Below are 18,919 nucleotides of genomic sequence, written 5' to 3' on the forward strand. Positions count from 1 at the left end.
CTGGAACTGAGGGGCCCGGAACTAGACACAATATTCCAGATGTAGTCTCACCAGGGCGGAGTAGAGGGGAAGGAGAACCTCTCTCGACCTACTAACCACCCCCCTTGTAATACACCCCAGGATGCCATTGGCCTTCCTGGCCACAAGGGCACAGTGCTGGCTCATGGTCATCCTGTTGTCCACCAGGACCCCCAGGTCCCTTTCCCCTACACTGCTCTCTAATATGTAATTTCCCAACCTATACTGGAACCTGGGGTTGTTCCTGCCCAGATGCAGGACTCTACACTTTCCCTTGTTAAATTTCATTAGGTTATTCTTCTTCATTTAGCCACAGGCTGGACTGCTCACTGGTCCGAGCAACATGCGGAACTTTTCCTCTGATATTTCAACTCACTGAAAGCTACTTCAAATCTTTATTCATATGTCTCTGCATCATAGTCTCAGCTTACTGAGTTCCCTCTAATAATTTCAGTAACATCCTCTGGTAATACCCAAGAGGCATTATGTGGATATAAGTTTGTCACCAGAAATGGACAAAGGGGACAGATCAAATACAAATCTGTCATGCTTGCATGGAAACAGGGGCACTAAGGTCAAGGAGCTTTCTAGACTATGAAGACATGAAGCAGGTCTGACATACAAAACATTAAGTTGTAATTTTCTAAAATGACAGAAAATAAGTTAAACATGTAAATTCTAATAGGTTTAAATTCTAGGCTGTTCAAGTACTGTATTATAATGTGGTGGCAATCCTATAGAGGGATAATACCCAGGTATGCACAGACATGCGATATTAAGTAGTAGCTCCTTTCGGATGGTGTTCCAATATTTCTTTCAGGTGAAATGATCCTTCATAAAATTTTACTTTGTTTGGTTGGTAGTTTTTTTCAATATGTTCAAAAGTGTCTTTCCCTTTGAGGTAAAATCTTTATATTCAAAGAGATTTCTACACATCAGAATACACATATTTCCATTGTTTTTCTGAAAACTGGTTTCAAACAAAGAAACGCACAAAATACTATTTACAATGGCAAACAAAACTCTAAACCAAGCTTCTTGACCATAACTCTGAAATGTGTCTTACTAACATTCAAAATAAATGCCTGCTCAACTGCAGAACAAGTCTCTGAATGATACAGTCACAATTCAGCAAAGTTTATTACAAATTTATTGATTTCCCAAGTTACTTCCAAACTGGATTTCATATCAAAACACCTGATTTGAATGTAAGAGACTATATCAGGCTTGCAAAATTAATAGTCTGTGGGTTCAATCAACTTGCCAAGAGATTTCTTTTAGCTACCACACTGGGTAGAAGCGTCATCTGCCCTAATGCACTTCCACAAATCTGGTGAAGAATCGAGTAGACAGGAAGATGAGGGCACTGGGCAGACTGCTCTCCCTTTCCTACTCATTGCTCCACTGCACAACGACTTGCTGATCATCTGCACGCTTCCTTGTGCACATCTGTGGCACAGAATAAGCAGATGGGTCTCTCAAGACAGATCTAAGAGGCCTGGTCCCTGTCAAGCTCAGTTGTTTGGATCTAAGAACACTCAGTTTTGCTTAATCAAGTCAGTGATCTCTATTTCAATGCAACTTCCAAATAATATGAAAATCAGATGATCTTGTCTTGCAGCCTCTAATGCCCTGCCAGACAAGCTGGATGCGTTTGACCTGGATTCCCTGATGTGCACTCACCTGACTCAAGCTGGATGGCTGGACATCAACTAGTCTTGGAGACAGCAGGCCAGCTACAAGACACCTATTGTAGCTCTCGTGAATGGCTTCACTTATGGAAGGACCAGATCTCTTTAAAAAATTCAAGGTCTGAAACATCAATCAAAACCCACAGATTTAGACAGCATTCTTATCCAATCACTGAGGTACTGGATAACCACAAAGAGAAATAATAATATAAATGTTCACTTAAACTGCCAGAAAGCTTGCATCAGAAGGATGCTGTAGGTTAGAAATCCAAGTAAGCAGGACTATGGAGAGTCTTAAAGATGGCAACTAAACCAACAGTTACAGTTTAAAAAAAGAAACTCCTGTAAAACAAAAGGTCAGCCCTTGCAATGCTTAATTAAGGATTGCCTAACTTTTCTGTCAATACACAGGCTGTTCTTTTTCCTTCAGCACCGACACAAAAGACATTCTATACAAACTAACATACAGCTTTAAACCACACTTTGGAAGACCCTTGCTATGCCTGTTTGTGGAGAAGCTCATTTATGTTGGAAATATTTAGTGAGCTGAAACTTAATTCAAATTTGTCACAACCTGTGCAGTACCTAGGAAGTTATAATTCGCTCAAGTTTGCGAGAAAAAAAAATTAATTTATTCTCAAACACTCAAATAATTTTTCATTTTCTCCATTCTGTCCTGCCTTTTCAAGTGAATCAGAGATCAAAACCCTAACTCAGGACCATGCAGGCAGTTTGACTGATGGGTAATAAAGAAGGAACAGCTTTCCCTAACTTCCACAACGTTTTTGTTCTTGCTCCTAGAGCAATGCTGTATTCCTTTCTAGACCTTCAATCCCTGGTTGTGCTTCAACAGCAGACAAGGGTACTTCTGCAGTCCCAAGTGTGGACCTCAAACATCACCAACTGCACAAAACTGGCAGGATATGATTGCAATTATGTGAGTGGCTGGGCAGGATAAGCATGAACTACTGCACTGAGAGCAGTGCAACAGAAAACTTAGAACAGGTACATCTCTTGACATTCTCAATAAAGATGCAGCAAAAGATCACCTCCTTCTGGACGCCAGTGCAAGTCATGTGAACAACTCCGGAGTTCAGCAAGCACGTACCATCTGCAGAAACAACGAAGATTTGACAACATTCTGTACTCTCACACTTCTGTTCTGACCAGCTCACATTTTTCAAACAGCACTATCTGAAAATATATAACTAAGTAGCTATTTCCTTCATCAGATCACTTACAAACTTGTTCTAAAAAAATCATTACTGTGTGTAGAAATTCTCTCTCTACTCCTGCTGGGGTGCTGTGCTTAGAGCTTCAGTTCAAAGTCCTTTCATTTGATAAATATCATCCCTGCACAGGCTACGATACAAAAGCACGAAACCCAAAATGCAGCAGACTCTCAGCTATGTTTCACTATATTAAATACTTCATTTGTACAACGTAATCTGAGTTGGGTTTTTAGGGGGTTGGGATTTTTTGGCTTTAGTTTTTGAGTGACAAGCAAGGAACAGGAAAACAAATAACTGGCATTTGACATCAGCTTAGCTCATCACTACTAAAAGCAGTGAAATACTCACCAAAATTATAGGTGCTTGGATTAAAAAACTGCTCAGGTGGTGGATAAGAAGCATGAACTCCCTGACTTAGACTCCGCTCATGTACCAGAATATCCAAAATGAGGTTTGGAGAAGTCACGCTTACTACAGCATCCAGTGACCACAATGCAAAATAGGGGCAATCAACAAGGAATTCTGCTGGCCTTAAAGAAAAAAAGACCATGGGCTAAATGCTGACTGTCAAATGCATTATTTGCATAGATATTGAAAACAACCTTATCAAAAATCTACCTTAGTGAATCTGGCATTTGAGCATGATACCAGCGATTGATGTCAAACACACCCAAATAAGTAGATGGTTTTCCCTGACCATAGGTATTCACTTGCCAACTGAAGATCGATACACTGGTGTCAGGAGAGATTGCTGTAGAAGACAAGACATTGTTTCTTATTTGTAGCATAAATATCATATACCTGATATTGTTAAAACATCCCTTTCTGTTTTGGCTGAATTCTGTTATATCCCTCAGGAAACATAACCCTTACTAAGAACAGTTTAAAAAATTCACATAACCATCTCTGTGATGAGAACTTGTAGGTGTAGGAACTTATAAGAGGAAAACAGACAGGGAGATTGCAGAATCATAGAATCCTTTAGGCTGGAAAGGACCCTTAAGATCATTGAGCCCAGCCATAAACCTGACACTGCCAAGTCCACCACTAAACCATGTCCCTAAGCGCCATATCTACACATCTTCTAAACACCTGCAGGGGTGGTGACTCCACCACTACCCTGGGCAGCCTGTTCCAATGCCTGACAACCAGCTTCATTGCTCTTCTTTGGACACGCTCAAGCACCTCAATGTCCTTCCTGTAGTGAGGGGCCCAAAACTGAACACAGTATTTGAAGTGCAGCCTCACCATGGCCAAGTATAGGGGGACGGGCCCTTCCCTAGTCCTGCTGGCCACACTGTTTCTGACACAAGCCAAGATGCTGTTGGCCTTTTGGCCACCTGGGCACACTGCTGGCTCATATGCAGCTGACTGTCAACACCCCCAGGCCCTTTTCCATGGGGCAACTTTACAACCACTCTTCCCTGAGCATGTAGCGCTGCCTGGGGTTGTTGTGACTCAAGTGTGGGACCTGGTGCTGGGCCTTGTTAAACCTCATACAACTGGACCCAGTCCATCAAGCCAGCTGGTCCAGATCATTCTGTATGGCCATGCTACCCCCAGGCAGATCAAGACCCCTGCCCAACTTGGTGTCATCCGAGGTTGCACTCAATGGATAAGACTTTCAGGCAGTGGGTACAGAACAGCATTCACTGCTTAGATTTCAAACCCATTTCTTTTAGAATAACCAAACACAGGCACCAGAACAAACCTTCATTAATGCTGTCCTCTCTGTCAACATGGTTGCGAAATTTTTCTACAGTCTGACAGCTGAGTAACCTGGTATTGGTGGTCTGCCCTCTCAAGGGAAAGATTCCACCTGTGACATCTAAACTGTACCTTTCGTCACAGTATTTCAGACCCTGGGGAAAAAAATAAAAGAAGAGAGAAAAGGTCGTTTTGACATAAAAACGTACATTATACCTAAATATGAAAGAATGTGTATATCCAATATAATATGCATGTTATACACGTATATTTTCTGTGAGCTTCTTTCCAATAGCAAATAGAAACTGCATCTGACACACAAGAGAATGAGGCATGAAATCGTAATGGGTAAGCTGGGCTGTAAAGGCTTTGCATGTTTTCCAAATTTAGCATTTCCCTGACATCATCCAGTTCTAAACATGTGCTGCAGAATTCCTTGCAACATCAAGGTTTCTTTACAAAGCTAAATACATATCTCCAAGGAGATACTGTGATGCATATGCATGGAAAGCTCTTTGTTTCATGACTTCATTACAAAATAGATGGAGCTGGAGTAGCCATGGCATTGCAGCAGCTAAGAAAATTGCACATAACGAGAGGACATCCATGTGCAGAACAACCTGAATCTAGTTCAAACACAAAATTCTGCAGCATAAAGTTGGACAACTTGTTTCCAAAAAGTGTGCACAAAGGCCATGCCCAAGAAGATTTGGCAAAAGATTTCTTTTTCTCATCTCTGAATTTGGATGGTAAATATGACCCCTGTCACCTTCACTGATACTCAGAGAAAAATGACCTTTTTCTTCTTTCCACACACATGCACGTCTTACCTCATACAGGACTTGTCCTGATGCCAAGCGCTTTCTGTCACCAAATGCTAACTGCAACAGATGCAAACTCACAACATCGCCTTCACTGAAAAAGGAAGCAATTATAAATTTGAGTACAAAGCTGCTTTATAGTCCTCATTCTCATTTTATTAGATCTTGACTGAAGTTTCTTAATGGCATGCTCTTGCTGAAAAGGATAACACCACTTCCCAAAACATGATAATTGGTCACATTTAGCCATTAAACCAAAAAGGAGGTGATGTGACACTAACAGCTTCAGGGGAAAATGCTACCCATACCATTTGAAAGCTTTCACACCTTGTATGGACTAAACATTGTTGGAAATAGTTCTTCACAGTGAAGAGCTGCTCTCAAAACTGCTGTAAAGTCAAACTTAAAACAATCGCCACTTTGTGAACAGCTGAGCTGATTAAACAACTTGCTGATGCTCAAAGAGAGAGGCCTTTCTCCCCTTCCCAACAAAGTTCCAGTCCTTGACTTTTCTGCTGAACAGGGATTTCTTTCTCCCAGGGCAACTGAACATGAAGACTCCAAAGGCTGCAGAAGGTGACACCAGGGAATCAGCAATGCTGTCATCACCCTCCTTTAGGGTCAGTGGGCTCTTATGCCAGTGCGTTTACTTTCGTAGATCTGCAGCCTCAACTACTTTTCATGGTATTTTCAATACAGTGGTTTGCATATCATAAAATTATGAAGCAGTCTTCAAGAAATAAAGGAATTCATTTACGAATGCAAGCACAAAAATAAAGCCTCTGTTGCTTTGCCTTCTTTCAGGAGGTAGAAACAAGTAGGTCCTTCTTTACGTCTGTTAAACCCTGTAAAAACCTCACTGTAAGCTTAACAGCTTCCATACTCAAATCTTCTGCACATCTAAATAAACAATACAAACATGCATGTTCTAACTGTATGTGAACAAATAGAAAAAATAAAAATTAATTCAGTGGCCTAGAGTAATATTTCATCCACCTTTCTTGTGTAGACTGAACAGCCCACAAGTAGCAACAATTGTAAGGATCATTCTCAGGCTCTTGAAAAGTAACGGCATAGACAGGAATCCTTCCTCCTTCAAGCTGAGAGTGGTATCTACAGGTTTAAAACAAAACAAAACAAAACAGAAGGGTGAGCCTATAGGCCCTAACTGTTTGTAAAAGGTAGAAGCTTCTTCAGAGAAAAGAGCACTGTACATGCTTAAAGTACAGAAGGTCATATTTCCACCTCAAACAAGTCAGGGAAGCAAATACTTTGTATGTAACAGTCAGGAGGTGAGAAATTTACTGTCCATCAAATGCAATATCCTGGTTTTATGTCCTCCTCTGCCTGAGGAGGAGGAACATAATGATCGCTTCAGCTGCCAGGCAAAAAGATTGTTCCTACTTTTGTAGCCTACTTCAATATTGAACTTAAAATGCAGCATATCTTCTAAATAAATTTAAATCAGAGCCGAATACAGGTAGTTTCTTGTATCTTGGACTATGCAAAGCATATTTCTTAAAGATTTCTGAACCTTACTTGTACCTTCACAATCTGTTACTGCCACCTAATTATTCCTCCACTGTCTGTTTATTCATCCAACAGTTTCTGCTGAGTCAGTAGAGTCACTGCAGATTTGCTTAAGTGAATCCCTATCTGAATTTGGTCAAATATTTCAAGTGAGATTGTTCTTTGGCAGACTTTAAGTGATCTCTTAATTCTTCTATTGCTCGGAAATTTACATGTCCCTTATTATCATCTCAAAGCGTTCTAAGCAAACTTTCGTTCACATGTATTGTTGTCTTGGAATGGGTCGATCGCCTATTTTGGTCCAGGCTAAAATGTAGGGAAGAGTATATTTCCAGACACAGACCAGATACTGAGTTTTCATGTCTCACTAGTTGCATCCTGGACCCTTCAAATAATATTATCACTAAAACCACATTATTAACATACTTAAGCCTTTCAATGTATGTCCTAATTGCGGGAACTGGCTAGGAAGAATAATTTCTAAAATCTGTTTCGTTGAAATACACACATTTCCTGCTTTCACTGAATAACTGCTGAGAAAACAAATTGTCTTGTATAATAAAAATCAGCTCTATCCCATCCTAACTGCTTGATATAACCCAGAGACAAATGCTTTCCACGATTCCTCAATCCACAGGCACAACAAGGACATCAATCCTAATCCATTGTGGAGGAGACGGTCCATTTCATCCATGTGTGACTTCTGAGTTACTTCAGGAGAGGATTTCTAAACATTACAAGATAATATTCAAAAGTTTGGTTCCTGAAAAAGTTTGTATTAACTTAACATACTACCTTCCGAAAAAAACTGAGAACCCTGCCCCTCCAGGCATGGCCAAGTGTCAAGGCCTACTTACTCCCTCTTCAAAGTTTTCATATTCCAGAGGGACAGGTAGCCATCTGAAAAACCCACAGCCAGCTGATTGCTTCTGCTTATGTAGCACAGGGTTGGTATTGCTGTTCCTGAAGGATTTTGTAATTGAAAGGACAGATGTCTCCCTTCTCTGGTCACAGTGGCTCTTCTTCGTGGAACTGCTGCAGGAATTCTTGTGAACGCTTCCAGATCTACACACACAAAACCAGGTAATAAATCAATGTGTTATGCCACTTAGGTGACAAGATGTATAATCTGATTCTGCCATCCCAGGTGAAATACCCATTTACACAAAACTTTTTGGCTATGTCCATTTTGCTTGTATTCAAAGAACAGAAGAAAACTCAGAGCAGACAGATGTTGTCACTCGCATTTCAAAACCAAGTAACAGTGTAACTTTCACAGATAAATTCTTGTAGGACTCTGTAAAGCAGGAGTTTGGGCCTCATGATGAAGCTATTTGAAGTGACCTCAACTCCTGAAGCCACTGATGGAACAGCTGAACCAGTGGATACAGTCTGAGTAAACAAATTAGAGATTTTATTCACCCAAATGCACTATTTTTGACACGTTGTGTTGATTTTAAAAAACAAGCCTAAAATTTGCCCCAAGGCCACTAACAGCAGCAGCAGAAAATTCTCAAGAAATAGGGCAACCCTGACAAAATTTCCTCCCAGGCAGATGAACTGACTCAGGTGGTCAAATTCCTACACCTGGCTGGCAAGAATCAGAGTGACACAGGAAACTTGGTGGGAAATGGGCATTTAGGACATTAGGAGTACTAAGCCACTCCCAGTTTGAAGCAGAGGTCAGGACTATACAAGGTCAACTGCCACCTGTAATCACTTGACATAAATGTCTGCACACCAGTATCTTCAATGTGGCATGCATATTGGTCATTTAAAAGACAGGAGCTTTCTTATTTTTAAATTCTAGGTGGAAAACCACAAGCTTACCTGATGCTTCTATTTCATTCTGACTGCAAGACAAATCATCCAAACAAAGGTCAACCAGGAGGAGATGACCCACATCTGTAGCCACTGCAGCCACTCCAAAGAGCCAGCGCAGACCCTGGTGCAGGTGCTGAGTGCTCACACTGGCTCCTCCATGATTAGTTATGGGCTCTATAGCAGTTACCTACAGGAAACCCACAAGTTAATAATGCTTAAGCTGTTTGACAGGCTAAACAGAAATCACTCACAAGTGAAGCCAGAACTAGCACATCAGAAACAAGAAAGTAAACACAGAGCATAAGACTCAAAACCAAAACATTGTTTCCAATCATATCAAGAAAAAACAAGGTGTGACCTGTTCAAAAATGTTACTGCCTTCCATTTTCTAGATTTCCTACAGTTTTTGAACTCAATTGCAGTGTAAACGGTGCATTCTACTATTACAGCTTACCAATTTCCATTTCCTACTTAGGAATAACTAACCTTAAGAAAATATACAAAGTCTGTTATTGGCAGGAAACTTCATCCTATGGAAGGGACTTCAGAAAGAAAGAAGGACAAAACTAAATCCAGCTCTCCCACTGCTCACAGCCCATCAGTCTGTGCCTTCTCTGCCAAACAGGTATCACCATAAATCCTGGCTGCAAGTCAAACCAGGCAGCGCTCAAGCTGCATGGTGGACAAACCACTTCCATGGGAATGAAACATCTTTAGAAAGTGACCAAAGGAGATCCTGGATTAGTACAAAAAAAACCAAACAAAAAAACACCCAACTTTTAATGCACACCAGCACCTTAATCAACGTTAACAAGGATTTCAAAAGCCAGCCTAAAACAACAGCAAAAGGAACAGCAGCTTGTTAGATCAAAAGCCAACTCCAGCTGAGGAAGAAGCGCACCTGGCTCTCTCACACGCGGAGCAGCCCCTGTGCAACTGGATCGCAAGGTGCAACCAGACCCTTCCGCACACGCTGCAGCACAGCCCAGGACAGCACTGACTGCCGGGGCAGGGACACAGCACACGGACATTCCTGCACTACAGCCAGATAACAAAACAACATGGGCCATCGTTCAGCCTTCTTACAAAGGGCAACACAACGAAGACGGGAAGCTTTACACGAGCACCAAACTTTTACAGGAAAATAGAACAAATTAGTGAGCATCATAAAGGGATCCACTTCTTTGTGTTTTGTATTTTACCCACAGAGGTGGGCAAAAATAACCAAGCCCCTAGGCCCCAAAGGTTTCTCTCTCCTCCATCAAGCACTTGCTATGACTACGCTGCCTGGCAATCCACAATCCTGGCAATTCACCTTTCATCTTGCTCACGAGAATTCTAATCTTAGAAGTACCTATGGTCATTTAGACAACATTTATTTTGTTTCAGATTTAATGTAAATGGAATCAAATTTCTAATCTTCTCTGCTACTCGAAGGACTACCAAAAGCATTTTGATTATTCAAATTCTTGCTCTGCCAAGTGTTGATGACCCTTATGAGGAAAACAGAGCAACTGTACATATCTTGCTGCAGAACTAACCAAAGTTCAAGTATTGGTTCTAACTTGTATTTCTCTAAGATTTTTTCATGGTACAAATGTTTCCCAGTTTTCACACTTCTATTTTCCCCATAGAAGCTCCTGAAATTGCACATTTTTCTACTGCACTATGCACTCGCTTTTCATAGTTCATTCTCATTCTGGAATGAACAAAGAAGTTTGTGTTAACCTTTACAAATTAGATGCCCACAGAAGATATACCTACATGGGAAAGAGCCAGTCTTCCCACAAACTGTCAGACAACTCACTAAAGGCTCTTTTTCCCTACCCTAAGTCAGCACATTTTTATGTTCTGCTCTGAAGTCACCTTCTTGCTGGGCTGAGATTCATGGGAATGTGTCCAAGCCATTTACAGCACAACCAGGGAAGTCTAAGATAGCTAAAAGACAGTCTTTCTGAAAGAAATCAAGCATTTAGGAGATGTACGTTACAGACACTCTGAAGGGTGGGGTTTCTTTGCTTTCTTTTCCTTCTCTTCATCTTTTTGTGAAAGTGGAGAATTAGGCAACTGTGTGCTCTACAATGAAATCAGAAAACTTGGTTTACTACCAGTAAACTCAAAGGATAACCCCAGTAACCCCAGGATTCTACATCAAGGCCCTCTTGACTGGACACTCTGACGTGAACGTATATTAACGCAACATAGAAAAAACACCTCCTACAAAGAAATGCTCCAGAGCGAAAAGCTGAAACGGGACTATGCAGCACTCAAAAACAGAAAAGCTTTGATTCTGCAACAGAAAGCACATACCCTTCCTGGAAGAACAACTGCTTTAACCACTCGTGATATTCCAAGATCGTACAGACAAAGAACACTCCCCTCTGCTTCTTCCAGCCCGACCAAGAGTCCAGTTCTCTTCTGCCAGGAAAACTCCTTGACCACGCGAACGATGGGCGGCTGCTCATGCACTCCACTGAAACGGTACGCAGAGAGCCGCTCTCCTGTCAGTGAGTTCACCACCTCCAGTTGAGGGCCACACGCCAACCATGCCAGGCCATTTCTCCCTGTGAGAGAAAAGAGAGCTGACTACTGCAAATTTCCAACAGAAGACTGAAAACAACTCAACAACCACTGTCACCGCCCCTTTCCTCCCATGAAAGTACCAAAAAATGAAGACTGACTTACCTAAATCTTGGTCAGTTATTTGAAATCACCCCCTGAAATCCTCAAGCAATACATCTTAAAATTACCCACCTTATTATTTTGCATTTGCACTTGTCATTCCTGCGCTGGAGAATTTAGATTGTTTGGGAAAGAGATGACAATGTGTTGATCTACAGGCTTTAGACCATATTCGGCTTGTTTTTGCTAGAAATCATCTAAATGCATATGGGAATGCAAGTCTTCAAGCACACTTCAAAAATAACAAATCTAACCCAACTCATTTCTAGTTCATTAATATGACCTGACACGTGCCTACTTCAGGCAGGGATTTGGACTTCAACAATAAATTATCTTAACACGGGCACTGCAGGAGTAAACTCAACCTTTCGCACCTGCTGATCACAGAAACAATTTAATGTATCATGTTTCACAGAACCACTTCAAACTCCATGGAAGTATTAACTCAATCACTGCATTTGCTGTCAGGTTCCACCTGTTCTTCACAGAAGCCTGGACATCCAGACAGGCACCCAGCTCTACTTCCCGATCACCTAGAAAGTCAGCTACCTAATCTGCTTAGCCACTTGCAGCAACTCTCACTGGATACTCATCTGCATCCTATTAAATACTTTGGAAATATGGCTGTAGCGCTTATCTTCCCTCTTCCTTCTGTTTTTGTTCAGACTAGAAGAGAAAACGCAGGCGGTTTTGCCTCTGTAACACCACAGGAGAACTATTTCTGCAGGTGATGTTACGATGATGGTCATAGACCTTGAGCTGGTACAAATAAATATGGCCCAAAATAATGCTATTACTTTTTTGAAAACTGCCTTTTATTTATTTAAAAATTGAAGAGATCCCACTGGCTCAGCATGTTTCAGTAAATTATTTCCATAACACAAGATTGGTGCAGGTTGCCGTACTTTCAAAGTTCCACCATACTGATGTTTTAAAATTAGCATTTTTAACCATTAAAACATCCTTTTTGTTCTCTCTAAACCTGATGCATCTTAACAACCCCAGCCTGACACAGCTGATACTACAAACCTACGCTTCAGGTAACCTCCAGGCAATAACAACTTTATACCAAAACCAAATTTAAAGGAAAATGCTCACCTCCAGAAAACTTCCCAAACAGCACAGAATCCAGGGTTATCTCATCTTCCCCAAGTGCCTGAATAGTCACCTCCGGAAACTGCAGCAGACTGCTCGTTACCTGAGCCGTTAGGTCTCGCATTCTTCACTGCAAATTAAAAAAAAAAATAAAAATAAAACCAGAAATACTCATGTCAGCCATAAACATTTTCGAGATTGACAGAAGCTTCATCAGAATGCAGTGAATAATCTCAGATACATCGCCTGTAGCTCATTTCCTCAAAAGCAGCACTCAGGACAGTTTTTGATCTCACAGCGGAGTCAAAGGAGAATCCTGTGCTTCTCTCATGCCTATGAGATCACAGTATCACAGTACGTTTGGGATTGGAAGGGACCTCAAAAGATCATCTAGTCCAATCCTCCAGCTGGAGCAGGAACGCCTAGGTGAGGACGCACAGGAACATGTCCAGGAGGGTTTTGAATGTCTCCAGAGAAGGAGACTCCACAACCTCCCTGGGCAGCCTGTTCCAGTGCTCTGTCAGCCTCACTGAGAAGAAGTTTTTTCTCAAATTTAAGTGGAACCTCTTGTGTTCCAGCTTGATCCCATTACCCTTTGTCCTATCATTGTTTGCCACCGAGAAGAGCCTGGCTCCATCCTCATGGCATTCACCCTTTATATATTTATAAACATTAATAAGGTCACCCCTCAGTCTCCTCTTCTCCAAACTAAAGAGACCCAGCTCTCTCAGCCTTTCCTCGTAAGGGAGATGCTCCACTCCCTTAATCATCTTTGTTGCCCTATGCTGGACTCTCTCCAGCAGTTCCCTGTCCTTCTGGAACTGAGGGGCCCAGAACTGGACACAATATTCTAGATGGGGTCTCACCAGGGCAGAGTAGAGGGGAAGGAGGACCTCTCTCAATCTACTAACGACCCCCCTTCTAATACACCCTAGGATGCCATTGGCCTTCCTGGCCACAAGGGCACAGTGCTGGCTCATGGTCATCCTGTTGTCAACCAGGACCCCCAGGTCCCTTTCCCCTACACTGCTCTCTAATATGTAATTTCCCAACCTATACTGGAACCTGGGGTTGTTCCTGCCCAGATGCAGGACTCTACACTTGCCCTTGTTAAATTTCATTAGGTTATTCCCCGCCCAACTCTCCAGCCTGTCCAGGTCCCGCTGGATGGCAGCACAGCCTTCTGGCATGTAAGCCACTCCTCCCATCTTAGTGTCATCAGCAAACTTGCTGATAGTGCACTCTATTCCCTCGTCTAAATCGTTAATGAATATATTGAATAATACTGGCCCCAGTACTGACCCCTGAGGCGCTCCACTAGATACTGGCCTCCAACTGGACTCCGCGCCATTGACTACCACTCTCTGGCTTCTCTCCTTAAGCCAGTTTGCAACCCACCTCACTACTCTATTGTCTAGACCACACCTCCTCAACCTAGCTGTAAGGATGCTGTGGGAGACTGTGTCAAAGGCTTTACTGAAGTCAAGATAGACCACATCCACAGCTCTGCCATCATCCGTCCACCTTGTTACATTCTCATAAAAGGCTATGAGGTTGGTCAAGCATGACTTACCCTTGGTAAAGCCATGCTGACTGCCCCTAATGACCCTCTTATCCTTGATACGCCTTGAGATGGCACCAAGGATAAGCTGTTCCATTACTTTCCCAGGGACAGAGGTGAGGCTGACCAGTCTATAATTACCCGGGTCCTCCTTCTTGCCCTTTTTGAAGATTGGAGTGACATTTGCTTTCCTCCAATCCTCGGGCACCTCTCCGGTTTCCCAAGACTTGTCAAAGATGTTGGAGAGCAGTCTAGCAATGACCTCAGCCAGCTCCCTCAGCACCCACGGGTGCATCCCATATGGACCCATGGATTTGTGGATGTCCAGACTACTTAATTGCTCCCTAACCCAGGCCTCATCGACTAAAGCAAACTCCTCCATTGACCTGGCTTCATCTGGGGTCTCAGGGGTACAGGGCTCCCCAGGACAGCCTCCGGCAGTGTAGACAGAGACAAAGAAGGCATTCAGTAATTCTGCCTTCTCTGTATCTTCTGCCACCAGGGCACCCACCCCATTCATCAGTGGGCCTACATTGCCTCTGGCATTAGTTTTATCTGCTATGTATTTGAAAAAGTTCTTTTAGCTGTCCTTGACCCCTCTCGCCAGGTTTAATTCTAAGGAGGCCTTGGCTATCCTAGCTGCCTTCCTACATCCTCTAAGAGCAGCCTTATATTCCTCCCAAGTGGCCAGCCCCTGCTTCCATGACCTGTAAACTCTCCTCTTCTGCTTGAGCATACCCAATAGATTCCTATTCAACCACGCAGGCCTCCTGGCTCCCTTCCTTGACTTCCTACGTGTGGGGATGCTCTGATCCTGAGTGAGGAAGAAGCAATCCCTGAATGCAACCCAGCTACCTTGGGCCCCTTTTCCTTCAAGCAGTCTTGCCCATGGGATTTCCCCCAGCAATTGCTTGAAAAGGCCAAAGTTTGCTGTGCTAAAGTCCAGGGTTGCAATTCTACTCACTATTCTATTCCTGCCACACAAGATGCTGAACTCCACCATCTCGTGGTCACTGCAACCCAGGCAGTCCTCAACCTTTAGCACTTCGACCAGACCCTCCTTGTTAGTGAGGATGAGGTCCAGCAGTGCACCTCTCCTAGTCGGCTCCTCCACCATCTGCATGAGGAAGTTATCGTCAATGCACTGGAGGAACCTCCTGGACTGTGGCTGGCTGGCTGAATGGTCCTTCCAGCAAACATCAGGGAAGTTAAAATCACCCACAACAACCAGGGCCTGTGACTGTGAGGCCACTCTCAGCTGCCCATAGAAGGCCTCATCAACTTCCTCAGCCTGATCTGGTGGCCTGTAACAGACACCCACAACAGTGTCACCCCTGCCAGCCTGCCCCTTGATCCTCACCCATACACTCTCAACTCGCTCCTCATCGGCTCCTGGGCAGAATTTAGTACATTGTAGCTGCTCTCTCACATAGAGAGCAACTCCACCACCACACCTGGCCAGCGGGTCTTTCCTGAAAAGGGCGTGGCCATCCATGACCACATTCCAGTCATGTGAACTGTCCCACCATGTTTCTGTAATTGCCATCAGATCATAATCTCCTGACCAAAAATAGGATTCTAACTCCTCTTGCTTATTCCCCATGCTGCGCGCATTGGTGTACAGGCATTTCAGGGAGCGAGCAGAGCACACCCGTTTCTCCCTAGGAGCATAGGAGGCCACCCAGTCCTCATCGGTTCTAGAATGCTGCCCCACTGGGACAAGCCCAGCTACAACCCCATCCCCCTTCAAGCCTAGTTTAAAGCTCTCCAAATGAGCCCAGCTAATTCCTGTCCCAGCCTCCTTTTGCCCCTGCGAGATAAACCTTTCCCACGTATCACTGTCCAGACTGGAGTCTTATAAAACCAGCCATTATCAAAAAATCCAAAGCCCTGCCTGTAGCACCAGAAAGTGACACAGGAGGACTGACAAGATAAAAAATGGGGAAACCCAATACACTGAGTTCCAGTCTACCCACATATTTTAGTAAGATGCTATCTGAGAAAAAGCATATTTTAAAAAGCTTCTCAGTAACAGACATAAGTTTCTATTTGTGCTTTCTCTTGATTTTACACTTTACTATTTATTGTCAATTGTCTTCCAGTAGATTTCACACATCATTTATCTCTTGCCCACTTTTTGCATGTTTATTTTAACATTCAGGTATACTAAGTTCTTAACTACCCCATTTCCAGCTGGGCAGCCCTAGCATATATTGGTACATGGGGTTGTTCTTCCCTGGGTGCAGGGCTTTGAACTTCCACTTGTTGAACTGTGGGAGTTTCCCATCAGCCCATTTCTCCAGCCTGCCCAAGTATCTCTGGATGGCAGCATAACTGATAAAGAGGGTAACTACTGACTTTTCAAAATTCTTATTATTGACTGGTTCAATTACATTTTTGCCAGAAATAACGGAAGCAACTCACAAGCATTGGAGGAGCAGCAGATGGAAAAGACACCTTCTGCACCTCAGTAGTCAGGTTCAGAGAATTTGTACTTTGCCATATTTTACTCCTGCCAAAAGAAGAGTCAGTGAGTGAGTTAGAAGGTGATTTAGCGAGTACCACTGGGTCATTTCTTTCCCACTTAGGCAGAAAACCTCCCCATGATGTTTTAAGCAAACCCCCTACATTTAATCCAAAACCCAAGTTCTAGTCTAAAAAGCCACTAGCCTAACAGAGACAGTCTGTATCAGAATTCTACAACCAGGCTTATTTCCTTCAAGTGCAGCAGACAGACTGTCTTGCAGAGCTCGTGCAGAAGCTCCACAAGCTCTCCAAGCAGCACGAATCTGTAGCAGAAGGTGAGAAGAAGAATTTCAGCTCTCTCAACAGCCCCCAACAACTAAGATTGTGTACCTGATGCAGATCAGAGATTTTATTTCCCTTTACACGAAAAAACAACCCAAACCAACACAGATCAGAAGTTGACACTAGAGCCAGTTTACCCAGCTACCACTTATAGCTATGCTCTAACTTAACTTGACTACACCTTCAGTGAAGAGTGGCAGTCCCCATCTAACTTGGCTGAGCTAGCAAAAGTTCCTGAACTCAGTTCTGAAATTATGCTTTTTTCTACATTGCTTGGTGTAGAAAACCCTTGTGCTTATCCCTACCAGCACAAATTCCAGAATCACGGCATCACAGTGAAGAGAAAGGGCTTCCAGAATCACTGGAGGTCACCTGCTCCAAGCCCCCTGCTCAAGCAGGGCCACCTAGAGCAGGCTGCCCAGAACCACACCCAGATGCTTTAAAATATCCAATTTTGAAACATACTTTTACAAACAGCAAATCAGTGCAGGAAAACAAGTTGATGCAGTCAGGGAACGAAGAGGTGTCCTCAGCAGAACATTGTGCAGGACCGTGTGTCCAGACACACAGCACAACTCCCAGCCTCGACCGATACCATCATCCAGATCGATGGCCCTAAGGCAGCATGTGAAATATGGGGTTCAGCATTCTCAACAGAATTAAGTCCCTAAATTTCCCATAATTTTACAAAACAGGATCAAGAAGCACATCTCAGGCTTTATTCATTTAAGTATCTTTATAAGCCACAAAGCAAGAAATCCTGAATGGAGGGATTTTTTTTTTCATATATAGAAATCTGTTTCATTCAGGAAAGGTTTTAAAAAAACAAACAAACTAACAAACCAACCAAAAAGATGACATTTTCTAGTGTGGTTAGACTTAGATTTATACATGTTCCTTCCTTCAATCTGCCCCTTTCAGATCCTGAGGATTTTGCCTTTCACTCCCTACTAAATCCATCACATTTATAACTGACTGTTTGGTGATAGTTCCATCCAGAAAAAAACTGTTAAAATATATCAGCAGCAGAAAAACCTGTTAAAATATGATATCAATGGCAGGAAAAACTACCAAATGAATTGCTCTGTATTAAGTAAAATACAGAAAATGATACTCCACAGAAACACAAAGGAAATAGGCTGTGATAGTTAAATGTATCGGAACATCTTCTACACGAAGAATTGCTTTAGATACAAGAACAGCAAAGGTGTGCCTAAAAACAAATGATCAACTGCCTCTCAGGATTAAGCAACAGGCAATACTGCTCCCCCTGCACTTGTAGAAAGGGGGTACAGAAACACCCCTGGCTGCAGAGATGTCTCCCTCCCGATCCCCTTCCAGAGCAGCCCAGGACTGGCCCTCCCTGCCAGGGCTGAGCAGCTTTTGGAGCTGCCTGGGTGAGGAGCTGTGGGGAGCTGAGCTCCTTGTGCTGCAGAGATGGGTCACGGGTATCTGGCCCCACTGGAGCCCCCTCCTCATCCTCACCAGCCCCAGCCCCAGGCTGTCCTGTGTCACCTGCTCTGCAGACACCTCTCCATCTCTGCCAACAAGGGACTTCAACAGGCACTGGCATTAAATGTTAAGAGATGCAATAACAAATCCACTAACACCAAAAAGAACCCTGTTCTCTAATGGTTAAGACCAGGGTTAAGAATTAAAAATCAAAATAAAAATCCAGGACACGATTTTTTTCCTCTATTCAAGAACTGTCTGGAATAGCAGTAATTTGACTTCAAATAGGGTTTTGCTATTCCATATTGATATGGTGAGAAGGGAAGGAATGGTTTCCACTGTTGTGTTTATCACAGGGGCGCACAGTTGATGATGTTGAAGGAACACAAAACACATGGCTGGCACAGAGCTGGGGAGGGTGGTTAGGGAAAACAGAGTGCTCTTAAGGGAAGTAACACAGGAGTAAGTCACAAGCAGCCTTCAGGAATCAGGGTCGTG

The 18,919-nt window shown here is 43.1% G+C and overlaps 1 protein-coding gene across 1 annotated transcript in view; it reads right to left on the bottom strand.

Moving 5' to 3' along the window:
- Positions 1-12,890, bottom strand: part of LOC308038678 (protein ELYS-like) — a gene marked incomplete at its 3' end in the record, with an annotated part of 42,551 nt that extends 29,661 nt beyond the window's left edge. The window contains exons 1-11 of the mRNA XM_080341454.1: positions 12,604-12,890; positions 11,134-11,387; positions 8,830-9,010; positions 7,857-8,064; positions 6,466-6,582; positions 5,479-5,563; positions 4,653-4,803; positions 3,560-3,692; positions 3,290-3,471; positions 2,759-2,820; positions 1,702-1,830 (exon numbers count right to left, since the gene is read on the bottom strand). Coding sequence (XP_080197580.1) covers positions 1,702-1,830; positions 2,759-2,820; positions 3,290-3,471; positions 3,560-3,692; positions 4,653-4,803; positions 5,479-5,563; positions 6,466-6,582; positions 7,857-8,064; positions 8,830-9,010; positions 11,134-11,387; positions 12,604-12,724 — 1,623 coding nt within the window. The 5' untranslated portion in view covers positions 12,725-12,890. The remainder of the gene's footprint in view (positions 1-1,701; positions 1,831-2,758; positions 2,821-3,289; positions 3,472-3,559; positions 3,693-4,652; positions 4,804-5,478; positions 5,564-6,465; positions 6,583-7,856; positions 8,065-8,829; positions 9,011-11,133; positions 11,388-12,603) is intronic.
- Between the last annotated feature and the right edge of the window lie 6,029 nt (positions 12,891-18,919).

Source organism: Nesoenas mayeri (assembly GCF_963082525.1).
Source record: "Nesoenas mayeri genome assembly, chromosome: 3".
Lineage (NCBI taxonomy): Eukaryota > Metazoa > Chordata > Aves > Columbiformes > Columbidae > Nesoenas > Nesoenas mayeri.